Source organism: Penicilliopsis zonata, assembly GCF_001890105.1.
Source record: "Penicilliopsis zonata CBS 506.65 unplaced genomic scaffold ASPZOscaffold_1, whole genome shotgun sequence".
In the NCBI taxonomy this organism is placed as follows: Eukaryota; Fungi; Ascomycota; class Eurotiomycetes; order Eurotiales; family Aspergillaceae; genus Penicilliopsis; species Penicilliopsis zonata.
The window spans coordinates 2,291,065-2,316,209 of record NW_019208911.1 but is presented as its reverse complement, the minus strand read 5'-3'; the positions used below and the strand labels follow the sequence as shown (position 1 = coordinate 2,316,209).

At 50.2% G+C, this 25,145-nt stretch overlaps 11 protein-coding genes across 11 annotated transcripts; 7 read left to right on the top strand and 4 right to left on the bottom strand.

Annotated features, from left to right (window-relative positions):
- Positions 1–180: 180 nt before the first annotated feature.
- Positions 181–1,692, top strand: ASPZODRAFT_156255 (hypothetical protein). The gene is made up of 3 exons (XM_022726257.1): positions 181–362; positions 433–735; positions 801–1,692. Exons 1-3 carry the CDS (start codon positions 220–222, stop codon positions 1,579–1,581), a joined length of 1,227 nt encoding a protein of 408 aa, XP_022585860.1. The 5' UTR covers positions 181–219; the 3' UTR covers positions 1,582–1,692.
- A 285-nt stretch (positions 1,693–1,977) lies between these two features.
- On the top strand, positions 1,978–3,744 carry ASPZODRAFT_127416 (hypothetical protein). Its single transcript, XM_022721743.1, has 2 exons — positions 1,978–2,988; positions 3,054–3,744. Exons 1-2 carry the CDS (start codon positions 1,996–1,998, stop codon positions 3,729–3,731), a joined length of 1,671 nt encoding a protein of 556 aa, XP_022585859.1. The 5' UTR covers positions 1,978–1,995; the 3' UTR covers positions 3,732–3,744.
- A 241-nt stretch (positions 3,745–3,985) lies between these two features.
- Positions 3,986–5,497, top strand: ASPZODRAFT_87604 (hypothetical protein; the record flags this gene model as incomplete). The annotated part of the gene is made up of 3 exons (XM_022730306.1): positions 3,986–4,271; positions 4,426–5,095; positions 5,141–5,497. The coding sequence occupies exons 1-3, from the start codon at positions 4,021–4,023 to the stop codon at positions 5,495–5,497; spliced, it is 1,278 nt and encodes a 425-aa protein (XP_022585858.1). The 5' UTR covers positions 3,986–4,020.
- A 314-nt stretch (positions 5,498–5,811) lies between these two features.
- ASPZODRAFT_127413 (hypothetical protein) lies at positions 5,812–7,290 on the top strand. The gene is made up of 2 exons (XM_022721742.1): positions 5,812–7,040; positions 7,104–7,290. The coding sequence occupies exons 1-2, from the start codon at positions 5,944–5,946 to the stop codon at positions 7,153–7,155; spliced, it is 1,149 nt and encodes a 382-aa protein (XP_022585857.1). The 5' UTR covers positions 5,812–5,943; the 3' UTR covers positions 7,156–7,290.
- A 33-nt stretch (positions 7,291–7,323) lies between these two features.
- ASPZODRAFT_127412 (hypothetical protein) lies at positions 7,324–10,406 on the bottom strand. Its single transcript, XM_022721741.1, has 11 exons — positions 10,177–10,406; positions 10,064–10,118; positions 9,941–10,007; positions 9,818–9,885; positions 9,583–9,751; positions 9,463–9,523; positions 8,876–9,412; positions 8,426–8,811; positions 8,159–8,370; positions 7,622–8,088; positions 7,324–7,570 (listed from the first exon to the last, which is right to left on the bottom strand). The coding sequence occupies exons 1-11, from the start codon at positions 10,303–10,305 to the stop codon at positions 7,553–7,555; spliced, it is 2,169 nt and encodes a 722-aa protein (XP_022585856.1). The 5' UTR covers positions 10,306–10,406; the 3' UTR covers positions 7,324–7,552.
- Positions 10,407–10,665: 259 nt separating this feature from the next.
- On the top strand, positions 10,666–11,444 carry ASPZODRAFT_127411 (hypothetical protein). The gene is made up of 4 exons (XM_022721740.1): positions 10,666–10,690; positions 10,746–10,779; positions 10,879–11,167; positions 11,226–11,444. Exons 3-4 carry the CDS (start codon positions 11,137–11,139, stop codon positions 11,390–11,392), a joined length of 198 nt encoding a protein of 65 aa, XP_022585855.1. The 5' UTR covers positions 10,666–10,690; positions 10,746–10,779; positions 10,879–11,136; the 3' UTR covers positions 11,393–11,444.
- A 766-nt stretch (positions 11,445–12,210) lies between these two features.
- On the top strand, positions 12,211–13,455 carry ASPZODRAFT_163194 (hypothetical protein; the record flags this gene model as incomplete). Its single annotated transcript, XM_022726613.1, has 1 exon — positions 12,211–13,455. One exon carries the CDS (start codon positions 12,211–12,213, stop codon positions 13,453–13,455), a length of 1,245 nt encoding a protein of 414 aa, XP_022585854.1.
- A 130-nt stretch (positions 13,456–13,585) lies between these two features.
- On the bottom strand, positions 13,586–16,030 carry ASPZODRAFT_364370 (hypothetical protein). The gene is made up of 5 exons (XM_022728279.1): positions 15,534–16,030; positions 15,388–15,464; positions 14,970–15,311; positions 13,964–14,879; positions 13,586–13,886 (listed from the first exon to the last, which is right to left on the bottom strand). The coding sequence occupies exons 1-5, from the start codon at positions 15,919–15,921 to the stop codon at positions 13,717–13,719; spliced, it is 1,893 nt and encodes a 630-aa protein (XP_022585853.1). The 5' UTR covers positions 15,922–16,030; the 3' UTR covers positions 13,586–13,716.
- A 1,346-nt stretch (positions 16,031–17,376) lies between these two features.
- Positions 17,377–19,923, bottom strand: ASPZODRAFT_21821 (hypothetical protein). Its single transcript, XM_022727864.1, has 7 exons — positions 19,733–19,923; positions 19,456–19,656; positions 19,225–19,403; positions 18,999–19,168; positions 18,615–18,937; positions 18,424–18,560; positions 17,377–18,346 (listed from the first exon to the last, which is right to left on the bottom strand). The coding sequence occupies exons 1-7, from the start codon at positions 19,817–19,819 to the stop codon at positions 17,566–17,568; spliced, it is 1,878 nt and encodes a 625-aa protein (XP_022585852.1). The 5' UTR covers positions 19,820–19,923; the 3' UTR covers positions 17,377–17,565.
- A 66-nt stretch (positions 19,924–19,989) lies between these two features.
- On the top strand, positions 19,990–21,487 carry ASPZODRAFT_87589 (hypothetical protein). The gene is made up of 2 exons (XM_022730305.1): positions 19,990–20,500; positions 20,574–21,487. The coding sequence occupies exons 1-2, from the start codon at positions 20,135–20,137 to the stop codon at positions 21,324–21,326; spliced, it is 1,119 nt and encodes a 372-aa protein (XP_022585851.1). The 5' UTR covers positions 19,990–20,134; the 3' UTR covers positions 21,327–21,487.
- A 55-nt stretch (positions 21,488–21,542) lies between these two features.
- ASPZODRAFT_366414 (hypothetical protein) lies at positions 21,543–25,079 on the bottom strand. Its single transcript, XM_022728280.1, has 4 exons — positions 25,022–25,079; positions 22,774–24,921; positions 21,868–22,710; positions 21,543–21,796 (listed from the first exon to the last, which is right to left on the bottom strand). The coding sequence occupies exons 2-3, from the start codon at positions 24,677–24,679 to the stop codon at positions 21,920–21,922; spliced, it is 2,697 nt and encodes an 898-aa protein (XP_022585850.1). The 5' UTR covers positions 24,680–24,921; positions 25,022–25,079; the 3' UTR covers positions 21,543–21,796; positions 21,868–21,919.
- Between the last annotated feature and the right edge of the window lie 66 nt (positions 25,080–25,145).

The window sequence follows — 25,145 nt, the reverse complement described above, 5'->3', positions numbered from 1 at the left end:
ATACTTACTCCGTCATGCCTCCCTCTTCTAGTTATGGCTATTCAAGGCTCTCTAAAAAGACCAGAATGCCAAGAGATATAATGGCGCTTTCCCTGAATGGGAACACTATACACGTCCCCCGCAGAAGTACGGACTACCGAGGGCAGTACAAGAACATGGAACCACACCTATCATCAACCAAGGCTCCGTTGAAAGAGTTTCCGCTGCTTCACACGTGAAATGAGACCTCAGGGGCTTTGGCGGTCCGTCGGATCGCTTCAGCGAGTGCTCTCGCGGTCTTATCGGGAGATTCCCCTGGGCCAAAGGGGCATCAAGACGGTCAGTAATCCCCCCCGGATACCTGACTTTGCTTTTGCCTTTGAGTGAGTGCGTTCGAATCCTCTTTAATTTTCTGGCTACTGGGATGCCTTGCTGATGATTTCTACCGGGTAGTATCGACGGTGTTCTCCTGCGCTCCTCGAAACCAATCCCTGGAGCGGCTGAGTCATTGGCCCTGCTCAAGGAAGAGGGGATCCCGTTCATTCTTCTGACAAACGGCGGTGGAAAACACGAGACGGAGAGGGTGGCGGAGATAAGTGAGAAACTCAATGTACCGCTTGATCCCTCGGTGATCATCCAGAGTCATTCACCGTTTGCGGAGCTTGTCAACGGGCCTGACGAAGCGCGCGCGCTGGGGAACAAGCGTGTCCTGGTGGCTGGCGGTGACGAGGATGGTTGCCGAAAAGTTGCAGAACAGTAGGTGCTTTGGATTCTGTAGGCTGTGAGGCGCTTTCAATACAAAATCTCTGATGAATGAATAGGTATGGATTCAAGAATGTTGTCACTCCGGGAGACATCTTTATGGCCAATCCCTCTATCTGGCCATTCTCGAAAGTGTTCAGCGACTACTATAAGGCATTTGCCCGGCCAATTCCGAACCCTGTTGATCCAGTCGATCCGACAAGAGGTCTGAAGATCGATGCGATCTTTGTCTTTAACGACCCTAGAGACTGGGCCCTCGATACACAAGTGATTCTGGATCTACTCCTATCGTCGCAGGGTGTTATGGGGACATTTTCGGACAAGAACGGCCGGGCTGACCTCCCCAATCGTGGCTACCAACAAGATGGGCAGCCACATCTATACTTCTCCAACCCCGATCTGCTCTGGGCAGCTGCCTACCATCTACCCCGGCTCGGTCAGGGTGGCTTCCGCGAAGCATTGGAAGGGACATGGGCTGCAGTGACTGGCGGACCCAGCAAGGGGGTCGAGCTGAAGAAGACCATCATTGGAAAGCCATACCAAGGCACATATGAGTTTGCCGAACGCCAACTGCTTCGAAACCGATCTACTTTCTTCGGCACACGCGAGCTGGGCCCGTTACAGAGGGTGTACATGGTTGGAGACAACCCCGAGTCCGACATCCGAGGCGCCAATTCCTACCGCAGCGCCCATGGTAGTGACTGGCAATCTATTCTTGTACGAACAGGCGTCTATAACGGGGGGGAGCCTGCGTGGGTACCCAAGACCATCGCCGATGATGTACAAAAGGCTGTCGAATGGGGATTAAGATCCTCTAATTGGCCCATCTCCAGAATCTAACAATGAAACGATACCAGGCCTACATACTACAACACTGCCAGGTACAGGAAGTGGCATATACCTATCTTGATAATTCCATTAATCGAACGTACATACTATATCTCAATGTGCTGTATTCTATGTTCAATTAAATCATGTGTACAACGTCTTGCAGCCTCAGGCATAAATTATGGTATCACGTGCTATACATGGCCCCTCTTAGGGTTTAGGGCAAAACGGCGGGGCCGGGTGGGGTGACTCTTCTGGGCTGATCTGGTGTCAGAGCTTGTAGAAAGCAAGTTGTTCTCATTCATTGAGCTGCAGAAACGCCCGACAGCTTTTATATCGGAGATTGATCGAGGTACGGAGACGATAGGGCCTCAAATATAGCCGCACCTTGGGAATTTATTCTGACTATTGATCTTTCGAACAGCCATGGCGGACTCCGAATTACCCCACCGACCCAAGCCTGAAGCGCCTGAAGGCGCAGCCGATGCAGCACCAGCAGAAGGAGCCGCAGGCCCGAGCAAGAGTGCGCTGAAGAAGCTCGCAAAGGAGAAGGCCAAGGCTGAGAAGGCTGCTGCCCGCGCCGCTCAAGAAAAGGCCCAAGCCGCTGCTCAGGAAGCCGCCGATACCGCCAAGGGCCTGTACGGCCCGCTGCCCGAGTCGGAGGATGTTATTCCCAGCGTGAAGTTCTCTGGGTTGACCGAAGATACTCATGAGACTGAGATCACTGTGGTGGCCCGTGTTGACAATGCTCGGGTGCAGAGCGCCAAATTGGCTTTCCTGATGCTGCGGCAACAAGGCCAGAAGGTGCAGGCCGTGATTGCTGCGGCAGAGCCGATTTCCAGACAGATGGTGAAGTGGACCGGAGGAGTGAATGTGAATTCTATTGTCCAAGTCACTGGTATTGTCAAGAAGCCGGAAATCCCCATCTCTTCCGCCACCCTGAGCGATATCGAAATCCACATCCGCAAGATCTACATGATCTCGGAGGCCGCCCAGATGCTGCCGATGCAGGTTAAGGATGCCGAAAGACCCCCGCCAGAGACGACAGAGGAAGGTCAGGTCGATGCCGACGGGACTCCTCTGGTCACTCTCAAGACTCGTCTCGACAACCGCGTGCTGGATCTGCAGACAGAGACCAGCCAGGCCATTACCTGGATCTCCAGCGGTGTTACAGAGCTGTTTGCCGAATACATGATCAAGCACGGATCCAGGTGGATCTTCACCCCTAAGCTGGTCGGCACCGCCACTGAGGGAGGCAGCGGCGTGTTCGAGATCAAGTACTTCAAGAGAAAGGCTTTCCTGGCCCAGAGCCCTCAACTGTACAAGCAAATGTGCATTGCCGGTGATATGGAGAGTGTCTTCGAGATCGCCCCTGTGTTCCGTGCCGAGGATAGTAACACACACAGGCATCTGACTGAGGTATGTCCCCAACATAATAAACCGCTTTGGTCATCGAGTTTCCCCGTGGTTAACATATGGTTCAGTTTTCTGGTCTCGATTTCGAGATGACTTTCCGCCACCATTACCACGAGGTCCTGGATTTTGCCGAGAACCTTCTCGTCTTCATTCTCACCCAGCTTCAGGAGCGCTATAAGGACCAGATTGAAACCATCCGGAAATCCTACCCCAAGGCCGGAGATTTCAAGCTCCCGAAGGACGGCAAAGCCCTGCGACTGAAATATATGGAGGGTCTTGCTATGTTGAAGGAGGCTGGCGTGGATGTCTCCGAGCAGGAGCGTTATGAAAATGACTTCACCACCGCCATGGAAAAGCAATTGGGCAGGATCATTCGGGAAAAGTACGACACTGACTTCTATGTTCTCGACAAGTTCCCCATGGCCGTCCGGCCATTCTACACCAAACCCTGCCCAGATGACCCTACCTTCTCCAACTCCTACGACTTCTTCATGCGTGGAGAGGAGATTATGTCCGGTGCTCAGCGTATCAACGATGCCAAGGAACTGGAGGCGTCCATGATCGCCAAGGGCGTTGACCCCAACCAGGAGGGCTTTGAGGACTACCTCAACGCCTTCCGTCAAGGGTGCTCCCCTCACGCTGGCGGTGGGCTGGGTCTTAACCGCATTGTCATGTTTTTCTTGGGCTTGCCCAATGTCCGTCTGGCCACCTTGTTCCCTCGTGACCCCCAGCGTCTGCGTCCTTGAGCGTATAAATCGGGTTGACTTTCTCTTCTCATACCCAAGCGAGTGGAAAATAAAGTAAATTAAGAGATATATTAAAGAATGAATTCCAAATAAGCTGGATTTTTTCTGTTAAGAAAAGATATTCGTCTTAGACTTCGGTAGATGAGATGGGTATTTCCAGTCTTTTGCAGCTGAACGATTAGTTAAAGGGTGGCCCAAGCTCCGTTAGCTCTTGCGGCGTTTTGGCGTTTTCCCTCCGACAAGAATAAATGATTACGCCTTCAGTCACCATCCCCAATCGGTGATCAAAATGCCGGACAAGAGGAAACCGTCAACATCTGTTTCCGGGATGTCGCCATACGCTAAGCGGTCTCGTGTATCGTACGCAGAAGACGATGAAGGGGACGAGGCGGCGTCACCGTCTGTGGCGCCTAACGAACGGCCGCGTAACGACCCTCTTTACGGACAGAAGAGCGCGTTTCCCGGCCTCGATGATTCGGCGACGGACGAGCTGTTTTACGGGCCTGCAGAAGATGGGCTAGAGTATCTACGGATGGTTCGGTAAGCTCAAGTTCATTCTCTTTTATTTCGGATCGACTGTTTGTGGCCTGGGTGCTAAGTGAATGCCATATTTTCCATTCTCCCAGTCCGCGCGGGTGGTGTTTTTTTTTCAATCATGAGCCTGTGATAATAATGCGTTTGGTTGCACATCTAGGTCAGAAGCGAACTCGTTACCGTCTCTATTTGTCGCAGTAAAGGCTTCGTCGGCTCCAACAGCTAAACCGGCAGGTCCACCTGAGGAAACCGAAATTCCAGAGGAGGATCTACAACCTACACAACCGGTTCGAAAAGGTGTCTATGCAGACGGCGTCTATTTTGTGTCCAAGGATGCGGAAGGTCACTCGATCGCGCGCGCCGGTCAAGTGCAGGAAGAACAATTCCCAGACGCCCAGGCCGCATACTATAACCTTCTCCGGCATCGGTTCCTCCTCCTACGGACCACCCTGAGATGCACGCCGCCCCCCGCGGCGATTGCCGCTCTAGATGACTCCCATCCGATCAGTCTGCCGGCGAACTCCAAGCTAGCACACAAGGAGTGGCGGCGGTTGTTACTCGCGGTAGACCCACAAATGGTCCAGCTCGCATGCATGGATATAGACAGTGTTCTGGGCGTGTTGGGGATCATGGCAAGACTCATATCAGAGAACATCAGGAGCGGAGATGAGGCTCGAATTAGAAGAATGGGAGCCTGGGCCTGGGGCTTACTTGGGAAGTGTCGTGAGGTTGGAGAGATGGCTACCGAAGAGGTAGGTGAGATCCGGGGTCTGGGAAAACGGGCCGTGACCATTGTGAAGAAGATGAGAGAAGAGAATAAGAAACGGCCTGTCACGCATGGCAACGTGGAGCCGTTGACCCAAGCGTCAGATCAGGAGAGCGACGATGGTCGCGATGAAGGGGAAGTAGAGCCAGGCGATACTGGCGACAAAGCTTCTGGTTCTGCTGAGCCTGACGTGGAAAATGATAATCATAGCGAGCCTCTTGATTCCTCTGACGAGCCGACAGTTCAACCAGACACGGGTTCTGAGGAGTTAGAAGCCGCGAAACTGGAGCTACAGCGTAGGCTACAAAGCACCGAAGAGCATATCCGGTCGACAGAGGAGAACACCGAGGAAGATGACAGTGTACGAAAGCAGATCGGTGCTCTGTTGGATATGATCCTCACGGTTGTGGGCGAATACTACGGCCAGCTGGATCTCCTCGAGGCACGAGGGCAATGGGAAAAATGATATAGAATCTCAGCTGAGATTTTTCTTTATCAACCTTTCCTGTTGTTTGATTTGAGCTATTGTTCTATTGTCTAGTCGGATGGAGATATCAAGATACCCAATATATGTTCTTAATTCTAAAATCACGTACCTTTCGGTTCTCCCCTATGGATTATAATCGTAGTAGTATCCTGGTGCCAGCAATGGTTTGGAAGGCTATATATCCAAAATCGTGCTCTTCTAGAGGTGGTGTGAAAAGCTCTTGGACTGCGTCATTGTTTGGCTCCCGACACCTGAGCTGGCTTCGGCTAGCTACCGTTATCTCACCTAGTTACTGCCTGGTTATCTCTCCATAAGCGACACATCATTTCATGCTCGAAAACGAACTCAAGACTCCCTCAGCATCTGAAACAAGAATTTTGCTTTGATCTTTATAATCACCGCTTTTGCTGGATGGCCGTGTAGCCATGGCGCCCAACATTGAGATCTCCATCCCGACCACGAGCGTCTCGACCAGCTCACCCGCCTACACCATCTACAACGTCACCCTCCGCCTGCCATTACGCTCGTTTGCCGTTCAGAAGCGATACTCGGATTTTGTTGCCTTCCACCAGAGCCTGACAGCGCAGGTGGGTGCGGTGCCGCCTCTGCCGCTACCGGGGAAATCCTGGTTCTCCAACACCGTCTCCAACGCCAACCTCCGCGAAGAGCGCCGCAAGGTCCTCGAAGCGTACCTCCGGGCGATCAACGAGGCGGTAGATCCAAAGTGGCGGAGCTCTAGCGCCTGGCGAGCGTTTCTGAACCTCCCTTCTTCGGCTGCCACGACCGCAAACACCTCGACGACGCGCCTCCATGCCGCTATCACAGATCCCAGTGCGGTCGGCAGTGGTGCTGGCGGCGCCCCAATTACTGATCCGACGCTATGGCTGGACTGCTATCGGGATATGAAGGGTCATCTGCATGATGCGCGGCTGCACCTCACGCGACGGGATCAGGAGACCACGCCGCAGAAGCAGCATGAGAGCTCCGCGCATGCGAAGGGCAGTCTTGTACGTGCGGGGTCGCTTATCGGTGCGCTGGAGGAAGGGCTGAAGAATCTCGGCACCGACGGACTCTCGCCCTCTACTGGAGGAGGGGTAGGTTGGGGAAATAGTCAGAACAGGGGCAACTCAATAGGCGATGGGGAGATGAGACGAAGGAAGGACTTGCTTGTCAATGCACGGAAAGAAAAGGACGGGCTAGAGGATCTGTTGAATGCGATGGCGGCCAAAAGCAGGATCGATAGCGCCGTCGCGTCGGCTCAGGATAAAGAGGCCCTGGTTGGCGGCGCTGCGGCGAAGAAGCCTCGCTCGGGTCGAGTGCTAGGTAAGGAGACGGAACGGACCCGCGAACTCGACAACCAGGGAGTCCTCCAACTGCAGCGACAGACGATGGAAGACCAGGATCTGAACGTCGAAGAGTTGAGGAAGATCGTTGCTCGGCAGAGGGAATTGGGAATCGCGATCAATGCGGAGCTGGAGATCCAGAACGAAATCCTCAAATTGGCGGATGAGGATGCAGACAGGTGCGTTCTTCGACTCCTATGTTTCCCCCATCCCAAGATATCGTTCTTAACTAACTCCCACAGACTCAAACAAAAGATCGACATTGGCAACAAGAGAGTAGGCAAGATCTCTTAGGCCAGATATTTAACAACATTTCCCATATATTCTAGAATAGCGAACTCGTGCATATTGATACCTATTCCAGCCATCTGTCAATATATTTTTCTTACTGCAGGTTATCTATATGAATGCTTATACTTTGCCCAGGTGTTATTGTTTCAAAAATTAGAATACTTATTAGTATCTCGCTTTGCTTTGATTATGTTTTGATTTCTAATAGAATCCTGGTCTAGCAATTACTGCTCATGAATGCCCAGACAAGCTTTTCAAGAGTAAAGGAAATCCCATTGTTTCAATGGATACAAGTCCCTAACTTGTCAAGATAATTTCAACCTGCAAATATCTCCTGGATGTGACAAACCCCTGGAAGAACCAACAAAGAAACTCAATGCAGCTGCCATGTGCGGTCGAGTCATTTTGCAGACATGAACTAGGCGAACAAGTTAGGGCATCATCATAATCCTTCAACCAGACAACATACCTTTCTAGCCTCTTCTTCCGATATCTCAGATTGATCCGACATAGTCTTGTCAATCAGACCAACCTTGGTCCGCCGGATGAGCCACCAGAGTTCGCGCCTGTCACCACCCAGTTTTTCCTGGAGGATATCCTCCTTCAGTTGTTGTAAAAAGTCATTGTAGAGCTTTGGCCACTCATAGGCAATGAGTTCATCTCGCATAGTACTAAGGCCTTCGATGGCCCTGTCGTAGTTGGCGTCTCCGAGGCTGTGTCGAATCTGGTCTTGGATGATCACCACCATCTGGTTGACTGCATCTTTGACAGTATTGAGATCATCTGCATGTGATAGAGTCTGTTTGAACTCTGGGATCGCGTTATTTGGAGAGATCTTAACGCGTTTCTCTTGATGCAATAGTTCATCAACGTCAAGACCAGAGAGCGGCTTTTCTGTTTCGCGAGTGCGTTTACGTCCCTTCGCTTTCGGTGGGACTAGAGCTAGTTAGCAAGGCAGAAAAGAAAAGGCGAAGAGGCAATTAGATCGTGTCAAATCTGCAAATACCTTTTTTGACTTCAGCGGCAGCGATCAGATTTTCCAAATATTTCTCCCCTTTCTTGACAAGATTCTCCGGCGGCAGAGAAAACCTAGTTAGGATATCAGAAGGAGGCGGAACTGGCCCTTGGGGATGTACAGCGCGGTATCGTATCGCGGAGTCAAGACGGTGCACCAGTGCTGAATAGGAATCGTCGATGGGCAAAGTCTCGACTGGTTCCCTGGAAGTTGAGTTAGTCATCGGAAATAAAAGGGTCAAACGAGAGCTCTATGCACCCATTTTCGTCCACATCTACAAGCTCCATGCTATCCACGTATTCGCTCATTGCATCCAGCAACGCATCGTTGGGAAGATTTCTATGCTCGGTGATCACTTTCCCCGAAACGGTAATCACCTTGTCTAACGGTGGAAACCGATAAGTGCGAACGTCCTCGGCAAATGGTAATTGTACTTCATGAAGACATTCGTAGTCTGGTTCAATAGAGGGTGCAAGTAGAACGACAAGGGGGGCTTTATTTTCTTTGACAACAAGTCGAGCGACAGCATAGCAGTCGAGTTCAAACAGAGCGTGGATGAATGAGGATAAGGCAAGTATGGCCTTGTCGTTAGTGCGTTGTGCAATGATGACATTGACATTCGATATGTGCATATAGCGATCATACTAGTTGTTGGATGAAAATTAGTTGATTGATGCTTTTAGGTTTCCATAATCGACCGGGACGTACCTTGTCACTTTGAACGAATCCAATCAATTCTAGAGCTGCGAATGTTTCCAATACAGTGATGTTTTCATCTGTTTCGCTAATATGGACGGCCGTCCGGCCATACTCATATCCCTTGGCAAGATCGTCGCGTTCGACATCAACCTTGCCTCCTGGAGCTGACTCATCGGTAATCTGATAAGTGCGCAGACTTCTCACGGTAGTCAGGGTGCTCTCTTGGCCTTCCTGGGCATTTGGTTGTGGAGCAACGGTTGCAGAAGACTCAGCACTCTCAAAGCCTGTTGATGTATCCGAGCGGAGCGCAAACTGACTAGCCGGCGGAGCTTTTGCCACATAAGTCTTGTAGTATCGTTCGACAGGGATCCGAAAGGCAGTGGAATATTCCTCTGCATCGCCCAGCTGAAGGAAGCCCTTGAAGGAAGGATTGCTTTTGATGACTTTGATCCTAGGAATATCTAATTCTTCAATGGCCTGTTCCAGTGTTCCAAAGACACCTTCACAGTCTTCGACAAGGGCTCGCAAGAGGGTTTCATTGTAGGCCTGCAACGGTTAGATCTCCTCTGTACAGTGTATTATTAGAGGATAACTACCTTTTGTGAATCTTTGTCTTCTTCTTTAACGCCGTACTCTGGATCGTCAAAATCGACTCCCCTAAGTAGCACTTAGTTACGTTTCTCCATCTAGACGAGAGAGACCCTGGGCTGACGTACAGAATAACAAGCTCGATACCATCTTCTTTGATTTTCTTAGCAATCTCATCGATACCATCATTATTCATCAGGCCCTCGGCATTAGTGACCAGAACAATCTTTCGTTTATACTTCAGTCGCTTCGTATAACTAGAAATCATCTGGATTGCTAGAACGATGGAAGAGACAGCTTGGAATAGTCAGGCTCAAAAGCATCAATCAAGGGCATGGTCAAACATATGGATAGGGTACTCACCATCCCCTGCATCGGTGCTGCTAGGCTTGAGCACCTCGCGGAGCTTTCGAATGTCTGGCATGAGAACCCTGGACTCACATCAGCGAAGGCTGTGGGAGAGCACGAGTAATTCTAGCTCCATACTGCCCAATGTTCTGAATAACGGATATATGTTCAAAACTATCGTCCGCCTGCAGTTCATTTTCGGTACCTGTTTTCCAAGTCAGCGATAACGTTGCCCAACGTAATACTCCACGTCATTCTCACCGTCTGTTCGAAGACCGACTACGCCAACTGTAGCTGTTTTCCGACCGGTAGCCACCTAGAACAAAACGAAATCAGTGTTTCCAGTTCGGCTTGATCATTATACGATGTCGTACGGTGGTTGTAATCTTGTCCCAGACATATTCCATCCCCCATTCCAGATCGGTTTTGGCTCTGCCATGACGGTGTTTTCCCATCGATTTCCCAACATCAACAATGTAGACAGTCGCCTCTTTGTCTGCCATAATGTATTACAATTGAATGAATAAATGCAACCGCATACAGGAGGGGAAAAAAAGAAATAGTTGCGCGCGAGAAGGCGCCCTATTTTTGTCCTGCTTGGCTTGTCCAGGCAGACGCGTGATATTTCCATTTTGGGCCGTGGTTCGGAGCGCGACAGCACATGACATCACGTTCTACCTGGACGTGGTAATAAATTAAGATTTTGTGGTGATAACAAAATAAGCTGTGCAGGGATGTGGAAACAAGTTTCCTTGATTTCCCGAAGCCGACATCCTCAAGTCAGACCACCTCTTTGTTTTAAAAGCTTTGGTTTCCTGGAATTTGCGACACAAAGATAAGTCTATACACTAGAAACAAGATGGATCCTCGCCCTTACCATATCCTAAGGTCTGTCTGAGATCATCTTCAATCTCAATAAATGTAGATTAACTAATGTTTCCAGCTATGGAACGCTGCTGGGAGTGCAGGTCTACCAGGTCTGTTTCTACCCATTATGAATTGGATTCCAGCGTATATCGGATAATGGATATATAAGGAATTCCTAGAATATCGGCTGAAATTAACTCGTCGAACAGACTTTCGTTGCAGGGATCGTCGCCTTCAAAGCTCTGCCGCGCCCACAATTTGCAACCCTACAGGGTGCAGTCTTTCCGATCTATTTCGGACTGCAGACCGCGCTGCCTATAGTTGTCATCTTGACTCATTCGGAAGGCGGGCGGGCAACCAGCCTCTCTGGGAGTCTGCCTTCAGAGAGCATTTATAAAACACTACTTCCTTTGGGAACTGTGTTTTTGACTGGCTTGATCAATCAGTTTGTGCTGCGTCCCTTGACGATGCAAGCGATGCGGGAGAGAAAGCATCAAGGTATATTCTTCGTTTTACGTATTTCGATTGATAAAACCTGCTGACAGCCTACCTTCAGAAACTCGTGATGGCAAGAAGAGCTACGATCCGCCGCCGCACTCTCCGGAGATGACACGCTTGAACAAGAGATTCGGCCGAGTCCATGGCATCTCAAGTGTGCTCAATATGCTCAGCCTTGCTGCTACGCTCTACTATGGCGTGGTTCTCAGTAAGAGACTTGCCTAGTTCATCACTCCCTCTGATCTTATATACCTAGGTTGCAGTAAACTGCAATGAACTGTCAATAATCTAAATAGTTACAATATATACTACCTATCTGAATTAAAGTAGTTTAACTCTTAGCCTGATGATACTAACAGTAAACAAATATCTTATTATAAATACCAGTATCTATTATTCTCTACTTTTGAGAGTGGTTATATGAACAAAAAACAGCATGTTTAGATTTTCTTTCAATAATACGAAGTCTACGATATAAAATAAAGGTATACATAATAATAATCAAGCCCTGGAGGATTTCAATCCTCCTATATCTATAAAGACCACTAATAAAGCAAGTTGATGGACTATTTGACACATTTCAAAGCCTTTATTAAGAGATCTTGAACTTACTCTTTAATGGATGATAAAGGTATCTACAATTACTATTATGTTGTATACTCTATCTATTCTTCATTGCCCTTTGTATTCATTCATGATAAGGCTTTCTTTCGGTCAGATCCACTTACAAACACGATCCATTGTACTCTTTCCATCCAATATGAGATGTGCAAGTTTCTTTATTCATGGATTTCTTTATTCATGCCCATAAATTCTGCTATTCAGCGTGCAGCAACCATCCGAGACCAGAGACATAAAGAGGGACTGGATTCCTCCAAACGTTTCGTCTGTCTTATTACTTTCCAATCCATCGATCCTTCTTGACTTCTATCATTGTCCGTAATCGATACAGCGAGACAGAATCTAACCAGGACCAAACTCCTGAAACTACACTCTCCGAAATCAGAACCCACAAAAGGCAAGCAGAGCCCATCTTTCTCGCCATGGAACTTCTCAGCATCACTGTCGTCTCAATTGCCATGGCGATCTTTGGATTCTTCCAAGCGATCCCTATGGCGGCCATCCAGACCACCAACAATTTCCTCCAGACTATCCAAACAGGGCTGAGAAACAACTTTGTCGTCCGCACGATCTCTCCTTCCGTCATTCCTCAGAACACCTCCATCGTCCAGACCGAATTTACTCCTCCCGACGAACCTGTCCTGGCCGAACCCCCCATGGTGGCTGTTTCGGTGGATATAACAGAGGACAACCGTGATAGTTTCGAGCCCAGCTACTTTCCGGGCGTCAACGCATTAACACCTACAAAAGACAAGACCGACGATACCTTCACCTTCATCCGGTCGTATCTTAGCGACGTGATGATCAACAACTTCCTCTACCTGGCCTTGTCGGTGGGGGCGTCCGTGATCGCCTACGCCTGGATCATCGTCTACACATTCCGGACACGATACCAAGCGGCAGCACAGCACGCGGACTCGACCATCAAACACTTTGTCAAAGACCTGCACGAGAAACGCGCAAACCTCGTCCAGAACGTCCAGAACGCAAGCATGAACCTAGAAGACGAGATCTACGACATCGCCGGCACGATCGCCGAAAACCGCCAGGTGGTGATTACTGATCTGAACGATATCTCCGACCATTTCTGTAAGGAGCTCGACGCACAGCTCACCGCGCTTCGCCAGGACATGGAAGTCAAGCTTGAGGATGAGTTCGACCGGCAGGCGGACCAGGTCAAGACTTTCATGCGTCACCTTGAGGAATCCTGCCTGGAGATCCCGGACCCGGCGGAGTTGTACCATCATATGCAGTTTGCAGAGGAGGAGGGGGGAGAGCATCCGCAGACCGACTTTGACGATGAGCAGTCTTCCGATACCAGCCAGGACGTCGAGGATGAAGCCAGAGTGCTGAACGACTACATTGAAAAGCTTGAGCGGGAACTGGAGGAGTTGGAGAACGAGGAGCAGGCGTGTTACGCGCCTAAACCGCTAAAGGAAGACAGCAATGCCAATGTACATGGCGAAGATGAAGACCACACGGTCGTCTCTCCTTCTTCTTACTCCGCTTCTTCAGAGGATAGCGCCCCCAGGACGCCCTCGGATAGTGGCTCTTCTCCTCTCCGTGGCCGGACATTGAAGCGTGGTCACTACGGTCAAAAGCGATGCCAGGAAGTGGCAGACTCTGCCCTCTCCACTCAAGATGACTCGGACGCCTCGACGTGGTAAAGGCTTGGTATGAGAGTCTTCCATTTTTGGTTATGTATATTTGGATATTTTGATTTCTGCACTTGATTCTAAAAGATTTCAGAATTTTGCTTTGCATATAAAATTCAATTTATAGTAATTACTGGACGGTCCGAAATGTTCTTGTAAATCAAAATCATCATAGTAATCATCAAAAAATATAACTAAGCCTATTCGCATACTTAACTCATGCCTTTTCTCAGTCCACTCAGGACGGCCAACGTAGTGGCATCAGGATAAAAGCTACTCGCCCTCTGCCAATCTCTCCGCTCCTTCGTAGAACTTGGGCAATGGTTCCAGCTTCTGACGCAGAATCCAGACACGGAAGTGCCAGGCCGCATTCCTGAGCTGATAGGCAGCATGCTTTCTGGTGGAGACAGAGAAGACTTGGTCCAGTTCTTCAAGGGTAAGAGCTGATAAGATGTGTTAAAGAGATCATTCGTCGACCCTTTTTAAACTTTAAGCCATAATGTGGAGAGTCAACGCTTACCTTTGGTTTCCGGCACAAACAACAGAATCAGGACCCAGCCAATGAGACACCAAGTGGCATACCAGCTAAAGGCACCCTGGGGTTTGAAGGTGGTCAGGAGGTGAGGCCATGTTAGTGAAAGGATAAAGTTGAAGCACCATGTGGTCGCTGTGGCCCACGACATGCCGACCTCCCGAACATGTAGCGGGAATGCCTCGGCGGAGTAGGTGAAGGGAACCGGTCCCTCCCCGGGGGAATAGAAGCACTCGAAGAGATACATGCCGGTAGTAACCATTGCAACTCGCTTTTTGCTCGTAGGATTGCTGGGCTGGATCCAAAAGGAGAATCCAGACCAGAAGAGGAAAATCGAGAGCCACGGGAAGGTGAAGAGGAGCAGGTTGCGTCGACCCCATGTGTCAATGGTGAAGAAAGCCGGCAAGGCAAAGACCCAGTTCAAGATACCTGTGCCCATAGATGCCAAAAGAGCCTGCTGGGTGCTGTACCCAGAACTTGTGAAGATAGTAGTAGAGTAGTATGCAATCACGTTCACTCCGCAGAACTGCTGCATAAACATGACAATCCAAGTTGCGAGGGTAGCCCGAGCGTTGCGAGGAACCGTAAACAGCTCTTTGAACATGGTGAAAAAATTCTTCCCTCGGTTGATTTTGCGTTCAAGTTCGACACCCACATGCGCATAGTACAGATCCCGAGCAGCCTGGAGATCGGTCGGCCGCAGAACCCGGAAAGACTCATAGGCTTTGGGGATTTTGTTGTGTTGGATCAACCATCTTGGTGATTCGGGACAAAGGTACACTTGAGCGCAAACAAGCAAAGGTAGCACAACGGTTGATCCTAGCATAAGGCGCCATGAGAGATTATCAGGAAGGCTCATGAAGGCAACACCCATGATATTTCCGAGCATAATACCGAAAGCGGTCTAGTTATTTTGTGTAGGAGAGGCAAGTAGTTAGCAAAGCGTTTTGTTTATCAGAAAAGAGTGGACACTATATTCAAGACTGCAACTCACCCACATCTGCCACATCATGACCAATGCTCCACGGATAGGCGCAGGTGAGCATTCAGCTGCATAGACAGGCACCGTCGAAGACTTGGAGCCAATACCAAGACCAAGAACAAACCGAGCAATAAACAGATTGACCCATGAATTGGCGACGCCTTCCCAAATTGAAGCTACAGCGGCGATTAAACAGGAGATAAAGATGGTTCCACGTCGAGCGAAATATCTATTCAGTGGTTCTGTGAGCCAGCAGCCAAGGATTGCACAGGCTAGGTAGGGAGCGCCAACGACAAGGCCAGTGATGTTGTCTGCCATACTCGTGGAGAAGCGCCCAGTGGTGATGCCGAGTTGCTGGAAAGGGGAAGGGAGTCAGCCTTTGTGGTCTATTCAATCGAAAGCCATATCCTATCACCTGGCTACTACATACTTTGAGGTAAATGGCTTGGGCGCCGTTGTTAACTGTCTCATCCATGCCCTGAACGGCTGCGGCGAGAGAGCACATAGCTGTTGCATAACCACGTCAGTCTTTGAACTGCGGACCTGAACTCTTGAAAACACAAATATGGGCCTTACTTGCAAGGAAGTAAAGCTGCCACGGCTGAGACCATTTATGGGTATGTTCTCGACGCAGCACGGCCTTCTCATCTTCCGTGAGTTCTGTGAGGTACTGAGCTTGAGCAGGGTTCTGCGAGATCAACGCCCCTTTCCGAAAGACGTCAAGATGGTCTTCGAGACCATACTGACGGCAGAACTTCTCAACGTCTTCTAAGAGTTTCTCCTTGGGCACACCCGCTAACGGATTCTCAAAGATGGCATTCGTTCGGTTCATAGAGACTCCCTCAACGTCAAAGACCCCACGGCCTTCTTTCGACTGTTCTTCATGCTCAGCAGTCGCGGGAGCGTTGTAAAACGGATCATTCTTCTCACTAGCCTTCGAGGCCAATGGATCTGAACCGTTCATCTCGGCTGACAGAGGCTAGTTGACAAAACTATGTGATTGACTGCAGTACCTGAAGGGGCTGACAGCTCTCTGAATCTGATTCAAGCCAAAAAGGAAGAGACATAGGTGAGCTGATGCTACCAGAAGGATGATGTGGAGGATATATCCAATATATCACTAAGAGCCAAAGGTCCTCGGACCCCACTATCGTCATCTATTTGTTTTTCTTTCCTTATGTATTCAGTGATTCACCGGTGTATTGATAGCCAGTGCGAGTAGAAATACGAGGCGATCCATCACTACAGTTGAACCTATAGAGGCAACTGGGGTGCAAATCATCTCACAATTGCCAGTCGTTGCTGACACCGCCATTGGATTCGAGTCAGCTTCAGGCGAAATAGGAAAGGCCCAACGAAACTTCCATGCCTCTATCAGCGCAGCTGCATCTGGCCGAAGTGGTACCGATAAACCTACCTCCCCATGGGGGGTGAGATGGCATCTGAGCCAAGGGTCAGCCAAGACCACGCGAGCTGGAATACCAATCAACGCGACAACAGTCGATGTATATGTGGAGAAGAAACAAATGCAGATGACTTTCTCCCTCGATAAAACCAGTATTAAAACCGGCGATCTGGAGAATATGAAGCCTGTCGCCGCCAGGCGTCCCAGACCATGGTAGATCATTACTCTGTGGCGTTGTTCGTCGTGCCGGCTTCCGTGAACCTTTTCTGCATGGTCCCTCAAGCCATTGACCATCGTCTTCCCGAGCTATCAGGAGGGAGAGGGGGGGTAAGCGAGCGGAAGAGCAGGAGAAAGACAATTGAAGTTCTCGTTGATGACGTCGACAAAGTTCTAGAAACTTTTCTCCATAGACAAGTCAGAAAAGCCATCGTGGGGTTGTCTGCAGTGACTTACCAGCCCTCACTCTGGAGTATATGGGTAGAATAAGAAGGACAATAATGCTTTCATCTGATGCTAGGCAATTTCATCATAATTATTCAACATATAGTACTCCATACCGACCTGGAAGAGCGGGCCTAAGGACCCTGGATTTTTCCCTTTGCAAGGATCAAGTCAAGTCATTGCGGATGTGGCGCCCTATCGATGTCGCGCACCTCAGACTGCAGGCGCCCGATGCGCCCTGTTTGACGTTTCCTCGTATATTTAAATCAATGATAGGTCTTTTAGCTGGTACATAAAGAATCCTGATGTTGTCTGATCGGCGTCAGATGTTGTCATTGTGTGGGTACTGGGAGTGACAATCCTCAGCCTCGTGCTGTTGGGGGGGGGGCACCTGTCAAAAAAGTAAGTTAGCCTGATTCAGCCCTATGTCATGCTGCCTATGTAATATATAGTATGTACTCCATAGATTATAAAGACATTATAAAAGGTCCCTAATATCTAGGGAAATAATCAAATAATCAATCTAATGAGTAGATAAGTTTTAGGGTTGAATGAACATATGTAGTGGTATATAATGATGGTTAACCCCTGAATATAAGAGTCAATAGATCCACCAGATCCAGGTCTATATCTAGAGGGTCTCCCGGTTCAAATATCTCGTAAAATGTCTATCTAATAATAGGGTATCTATATCTTTTTGATATCATACAGTCATCAATGACTTATTTCAAAGAAAGGCCCCCCAAGGCTCCCTAGCAACGTTTAGGATCCAAGCATGTACTTCTGACACGCCGCCTTCAAGATTTCGATCCGGCTTTTAGTCAGGTAGAAGACCTCCTGGTACCGTTCCAGGCTCTCATGGATGACTTCGCGTCGGGTCTTGGTGCCCGCGCAGATTTCTCGCATGCGCTGCTCCATTTCCTTGCGGAGAAACGGCTTGCTCAGAGACGGGCAGCCGGGAATGGCAGAGACGATATTGTTGTACCCTTCGTACAGAGCTACCCCGAGACTGGTAGGGATGAATTCCGTGACGGCGCTGCGACCGCTGCCTCGCGTGCGGGTCCCCACGTATTCCCGGTCCTTGATCTTCGCAACGTGGTCGGCCATGGTGGCATCGGTGCCGATCCCGTTGGCGTCCATGAGGGCGATGAGCTCCGGCTCAGTAAGGTAGTTTGGCGGAGTCGTTTTTCCCTCGTTGATTTTGGCTTCTGTGGGCTCGAACTCCTCGCCAAGCTGGAAGACCGGCAGCTGTTGGCTGCTTTCCCATTTCTCATATACGTAGACCTCAAGATAGTTCTTTTCGAGGACAATGAGGCCTTTTGCCTGGAACATTTCCTCGCCGTATTGTATTTCAACTTCGGTTGTTTTTCCCTTGGCATCCTCAGAGCAACACGCTAGGAATCGGCGGACAACGAACTCGTATACCTTCTTTTCGCTGGCGTTCAATGCGGTTGGCGAAACCCAAGCAATCGGATGGATAGGCGGGTGGGCCTGGTCATTATGACGGCCCGATCTCGGTGTCCTGAAATTACCGTCAAGCAGGCTATATCCATGTTATGGTTAGAAAACTATACGTCGATGCTTATGAGGCGCTAGTAAAAGACTCGATAGATTACCTACCCCCGGGCATATTGTCCCCAGCTTCCATCGGGTACTTGCTTTTCAACTAGCTTCTTTAGATCGATGGCCTTATCAAATTGATCTGTCTCCGTTCGAGGGTAGCTGATAAATCCCTTTGTATAGAGAGATTCGGCAGTCTGGTACCAGTGAGCTTTGAAGTCAACGCATGAAAAATTCACTTGACACTATACCTTCATGATATCTTGACCGGTCATGCGAAGATACTTGCTACCCATCATCTGTAGTTCCACAGTAGTCAGGGGTAGGGGCCGCCATTTGCTTGTAGGCCTTTCATTGACTTTCGTGACTCGGGCTTTCTTCGCCGCCAAGCATCGTTCCAGCATTATGGTCACCACAGCCCTGTCGAAGAGGTGGACACGACGCCATGAGAAGTTGACTTTGATATCGTCCCTGACGTGGATGACTTTGATCAACCAGAATGTTTCTGGTTTGAAGTTTTTCACCCGAAAATAGCGATCAACGATGAAACCCATCGTAGGAAACTGACACGAACCTTGGGACATGTTAGGTCTAACCCAAGGCGAGCAGTAACTTCAGCATTTCAGCAAACATACCGTAGCTAATAACCTTGTCTGTGAGAGATGACAAGAGCGTTTGCAGCTGAAGAGTCTGTAAACGAGTAAAAGCCGCACCGATGCGCAGGTCGAGTTCAATTCGCGCAGCTACAGCATTAGCCTGGCGTTCATCTAGCTCAATCGGTTGCCGCGCAGCCTGCAAAACATGTCTAGAGACTGCAAGTTAGCAAGAATAAAACACCCTAGACCAAAACTTTACTCTCACGCTCTTTCGGTGTTGCTGAACTTGGCTCGTTTGACCTCGAGTCGCGGATTCCCTTCCAGCGCTTGCTTCCGCACTTCGGTGCCAATATGCTCGCCTTCGCGGTCGCAGTCAGTCCAGATAAACAGTGCTCGGCAAGATCTGGCTTGCACCGCGATGTTTTGCGCTATTGATACTTTGTCCTATCAAGCTAAATTAGCAAGCCACGCAGCTATCGATTAGTCTATCGTATACCTTGGCCACAGACTCGTAGACAGGCGCATCAAACAAGTCTTCAGGAGGACAAGAGGCCCACGCTCTATGATGACTTCCAAACTCCGTCTCTGTCAAGTGGCCGAGCACACTGGTCATGGTGACCGAACACTGGCCCCAACGGCCACCGAAATTGAAAGTGAACTGATAATTTTTCACATATTTATTTCCAGGGATATTAGACTACGGCTACGTTTAGTACAAGTGCGTCTTTATCTCCCGGAATTGGGCCCAAACTCCATGCGATATCGCAACTTACTAGTTGAAAGGCGCCCCCCGACATGTGGGACGCGACTGCTTTGGCAATGGCAGGCTTCTCTGCCACGCATAGTATGGTCCCTGTCATGATGGTTCTGCCTGGGACGCTTTGCCTCCTATTGACGCTTCAACATGGCCGCTGCCTTTGTGGATGGTGATCATTCTTGAGTGTGCGAGAAACGAGGTCGTGGCACGCACGCACGACGCGTTTCTGGATCCGGAGATTTATGATTCCTGAGGCATAAATTCGCGTCGCGGCCTGAGGCTTCCAAGTTCCATGGACGCGCCTCACGTGTCTTCTACATCAAGAATAATAATATTTTATTCATGACTTCACACTTCCTCCGACACCTTGTCATCCTCGTTGCGCAGAGAGAGAACCCCTGGCATACAAGCCTTCAAGATGGCCGTTCCTCTTCCTGAAGTGCACTCCCTTGCAGAGTGCGTCTCTTTCCCTCAGACTGTGATGCCGTTTGTCTCCGAGTTCCTTGCTCTCCCAACACGCCTCTTGGAAGCTGGCCAGGACGTCGATACTCTGAAGGAGGTGTACTTCACCACCAACCCGTTCGTTACCGCGATCGCTTTTGCGCTTCTGTTGTGTCCTTTGTTCTTGGTGACTTCTGAGATTTTCCGGAACTGGTCCCAGGTTGATCGAGTATGGAGCATCCTACCAGCTGTGTATAACGTTCATTTTGCAGTCTGGGCGCGTGCAACAGGCATTTCCTCTCAACGACTCGATACCATCGCCCTTGTGACTATTCTCTGGAGTGTAAGGGGATCCATTTTCCTGCTTCTTTCTTAATTAGACGAGGGCTTTTTCGACTGACATAAATCCTGCGCAGCTTCGCTTGACTTTTAACTATTGGCGCAAAGGCGGCTATCAGTGGGGGTCAGAAGACTATCGTTGGCAGATTATACGGTCAAAAATCAACAACGGCTTCCTCTTCTTCCTCCTCAATGTCGTGTTCATCTGTGTGGTGCAGTCGCTACTCCTTGCGCTCATCACCGCTCCCACCTACGTCTTCCTCGTCGTCTCTCAAGTACACGGTCACGAGGAGTTTGGCATCCCTGACTTGGTCTTCTCTCGCTTGATGTTCTTTTTCATCGTCATCGAACTGCTTGCCGACCAGCAGCAATGGAGTTTCCAGCGCGCCAAGGGCGAATACCTGAAGACGGCGCGGATTCCGGACAGGTACAAGGGACGTTATACGCAGGAAGACCTTGACCGAGGCTTCGTCGTCAGCGGTCTCTGGTCCTGGTGTCGCCATCCTAACTTTGCGGCCGAACAGGCCATCTGGCTCACCCTGTACATCTGGTCCTGCTACATCACCCAGACCTACGTCAACTGGACCGGAATCGGCGTGTTGGGTTATCTGTTGATCTTCCAGGGTAGCACTCCGCTTACCGAGTCGATCAGCGCAGCCAAGTACCCGGAATACGTCGAATACCAGGCCCGTGTGGGAAGATTCATTCCTCGTCTTTCTGTCGAAGCCAAGGGTAGCCATGTTGCCGAGGGATCGAAGAAGAAGAACAAGAGCACCCTGTCTGAGGTTGACCAGGCAGAGCAGACCGCAGAAGGGAAGAAGACTAATTAAGGAGGATCAGGATGGGGGTGGGTTTTTTTGCTTTGGATCTCTTGATATATAACTAGCTATGGATTTGGATACCAAGGAGTCACTTTGGATGTTGAATAGTTGATACCATTTAAACTTATAGTAGTTTGGGGCAGTTTTCGTTAGTTTTCTATAAATCTGAGGAAATATTTACTTCAAGCGAGTTTGAGAGCCATTCAAGTCACTATTTTATGAATATTTTCTAGTCGTAAGAGGGGAGAGTAAAACGACAGGATGAATTCCAAACTCAAAAAATACAACTCTCGAATGGACTCCAAACCAACATTGAAGATACCTCTACCTACTATACAGGAACCATCCATACGGTATTAAAAGCAAGGGACATCAAGGAGATCACAAGGCGACGAGAAAGGAAAATTTGAAAAAAGCGTTTTTGGGGTGATGTTTATTCCGCAGAGATAAAACGATGAAGAATGAAAGGAGATGCTTCCGTAGAGATATGATAAAACATACAAAAAATAGATACAAATCCTTCCCAAGGATGGTATGATTGATGGTCAGCAGAAGAAGAAAAAAGAAACAGAAGACAAGCCTAGCCCCAGAAATTGAAGCGTCTATGCCGGGAAAGGTGTCTGATCTCTTCCGTCCTTGCCTTCGGTTTCTTCGTCTGACCGTGGAGGCTCAGGAGGTGCAAGGACTCCCTTGCCGCCGGTGCCGTCAAAGTATTTGGCGAACTCACTACCATCAGGGTAGGGGCGAGGGCCGAGCAGGCGGACCAGGTCGTCGCGGCTGAGGACTTCCTTGGCAAGAAGCTCTTCGGCGACGATCCCAATCTCCTTCTTTTTCTCGGTCAGCAGGTCCCGGCATTGCTTGTTGGCCTCAGCGACGATGCGGCGGACTTCGGAATCGATCGTGCGAGCGGTGTCCTCCGAGAACGGCTTGTGCAACTGTTGTTGCGGGTCTTCCTCGTAGTAGATATACCCGAGCTTCGACATGCCAAACTTGGTCACCATGGCCGTCGCCATTCGAGTGACCTTGTTGAAGTCGTCACTTGCTCCGCTCGTAACGGTGTCAAAGTGTAATTCTTCGCTAACCCGTCCTCCCAGCGTCATGGCCATGCGGTCCATCATCTGGTTGACGTTCATCAGATACGTGTCACCGCCAGCCGGCAGGTACTGGGCATAGCCGAGAGCGCCCTGGCCACGAGGAATAATCGACACCTTCAGTAGAGGGTCGGCCCAGCGGAAGTACCAGCCACAGATGGCGTGGCCAGCCTCATGGTAGGCGACCGTACGCTTCTCTTCAGGCGAGAGCACCAGGGATTTCTTCTCAAGGCCACCAACGACACGTTCAATAGCCTGCTCGAAGTGCTTCATGACAACGGTATCGGCGTTTTCGCGAGCAGCTAGAGATGATTAGAAACTAGACAAATGACAGGGTAGAAGTCAGGGAAATGGATTGAACGTACCGACTAGAGCCGCCTCGTTGACGCAATTAGCGATATCAGCACCGGCAAAACCCGGAGTCAATGCTGACAGTCGACCGACAAGGTAATCTATATCCTCGCTGGTGACGATCTTCTTAAGGTGAACGCGGAAAATCTGTTGGCGGCCATCCATCGTGGGGCGGTCGATTGCGATATGCCTGTCGAAGCGACCGGGACGCATCAAAGCTTTGTCAAGAACATCGGGTCGGTTGGTACCAGCCAGGACGACCACTTGGTCGGAAGTGTTGAAGCCATCCATCTCCGTGAGAATCTGGTTAAGGGTGCTCTCACGCTCATCGTTGCCGCCGCCAAAACTTTGCTTCGCTCTCGACTTGCCGATCGCGTCGATTTCGTCGATGAAGATGATGCAGGGAGTGTTCTTGCGGGCATTGGCGAACAGGTCACGAACTCGAGAGGGACCAACACCGACGAACATCTCGACGAACTCGGAACCGCTGACGCTGAAGAAAGGTACACCGGACTCACCGGCAGTGGCCTTTGCAAGCAGCGTTTTACCGGTTCCAGGAGGCCCCGAAAGGATCGCACCACGGGGGATCTTGGCACCCAGCTTCTGGAATCTCTCGGGTTGTTTCAGGAAGCTCACGAACTCCATGATCTCAACCTTGGCCTCGTCCATGCCGGCAACGTCAGAGAACTTGATTTTGATATCGGTTTCGTGGTTGAAGCGGCGAGCGCGGCTCTTGCCAATCCCGAAAATTCCGCTTTGGCCTCCGGCACCGCCGGCAGCACGCCTTGACAAAAAGAAGATAGAACCGATCAGGATGATAGTCGGGGCAAGGTTCAGGATTGCAGCCGCCCAAGGCATTTCATCCATGTAGGCCACGGCGATGCGCTCATTGCTGGGGATTCCCAGTTCGTTCTGGGCTTCATCCAGTCTACGTTCGAATGCTTCCACGGATCCAATGGTGAAGTAGTAAACGAAGTTCGGCTGAGCTGCCGGCGAGTCAGGATGCACACGGGCAACCGCTTCACGGTGCAGGTCAACCCGGACCCTAGCACCATTGATGACAGTCAACTTCTCCACGAGCCCCTTGTCGAGGAACCCTGCCCTAAAGTCCTGCCAGGTCAATTCCTTGCTGTTCTCGGAGGGGAAGAAGCTGCGGTAGATGTAGTAGGAGATCATGGCCATGACCAGGAAATTCGCCGGATCGAGGCGGAACTCGAATATCCTAGGGCCTTGACCCTGGCCCTGACCCTGTTGGTCCTTGTTCTTTTCATCCTTGAGCCGTTCCTGCTGTTGCCGTAACTTTTCCCGCATCTGTTCCTCCTGACTCTGCTCCTCTTGCGGTTTCTGAGGCTGCTGTTCATCCGGTTTCTGTTCCGACTTCACCGTTCCTCGCTCCCGCTCTTCATCCAATTCGATCAGCTTCTTCGCGTAGCTCGACAGGTGCTTCGTCATGAAACGGGTGAGTCTAGCGTAATCCAGGAGTGACGCCGGTTTCCCCGTTCGAAGGTGCTGTGTCACAAAGTCTTTCAGCTCCTCAGGAAGCCCTTCCCGTTGCATGATCGTCCGCATGTCATCGAGCATACGGTGTTGCGAGACCGGCACCCGACTTTTGAAGTGTTGGATGAACAAATCGACATTCTCCTGCTCCTCCTTGCTCAGCTTCGACTCAGGTTCGCCGCCTGGCCTCTGCCCTCCATTTTGTCCTGGCTTATTCGACTCCGGGCCGTCCTTGTTTGGAGGCCGTGGGTCGCCGCCAGATTGCCCGCTGCTGTAGCATCGGAGCTGGCGCAACGCGATGAAGGCTGATAATTTGGATTGAGGGAGTCTCGAGGGCAGCGCGCTTCTCCGATAGATGACACCTGCTGCCGCTCTCCTCGAATATCGAGCAAGGTTGCCTGGCTGTCGGAGGTAGGCGGCCATGGTCGAGGATTCTGAGCCCAGGCGCTGGATAGGGAAGGGGGGGAGGAATCGATACAGGCTCAGACAAGATTTAGAGAAGCCAGCCAGCCATAGAGACGCTCGTAAGGTGAGTAGGACGAAATGGGGGGTGGGTGGTCAAACAATAAGCTCTCGACGAGCTGTCGGAGGTCGGACGAAAGCCTGCGGCGGAGCTTTTGGGAGGGTGACGCCTTCGGTGATGGATTTTGCTATTCCGGCTGGGCCTGGCTGAGTCATCCGACCGACTCTTTCGATTCCAGAAGCACACCGAATCGACCTGAGAGAAAATAATCATGAACACTGAACGAAGAAGAATAGACCTACAGCGGTTGGAAATACGACTCTTTCTAACGGTTTGGAATGTGCAATACTATAAACACGCCCGTTATATTTGTGGGAGTAGAGATCAAAGTTTGTACGCCGCCAAAGTGAACGTTGAGAACGTCAC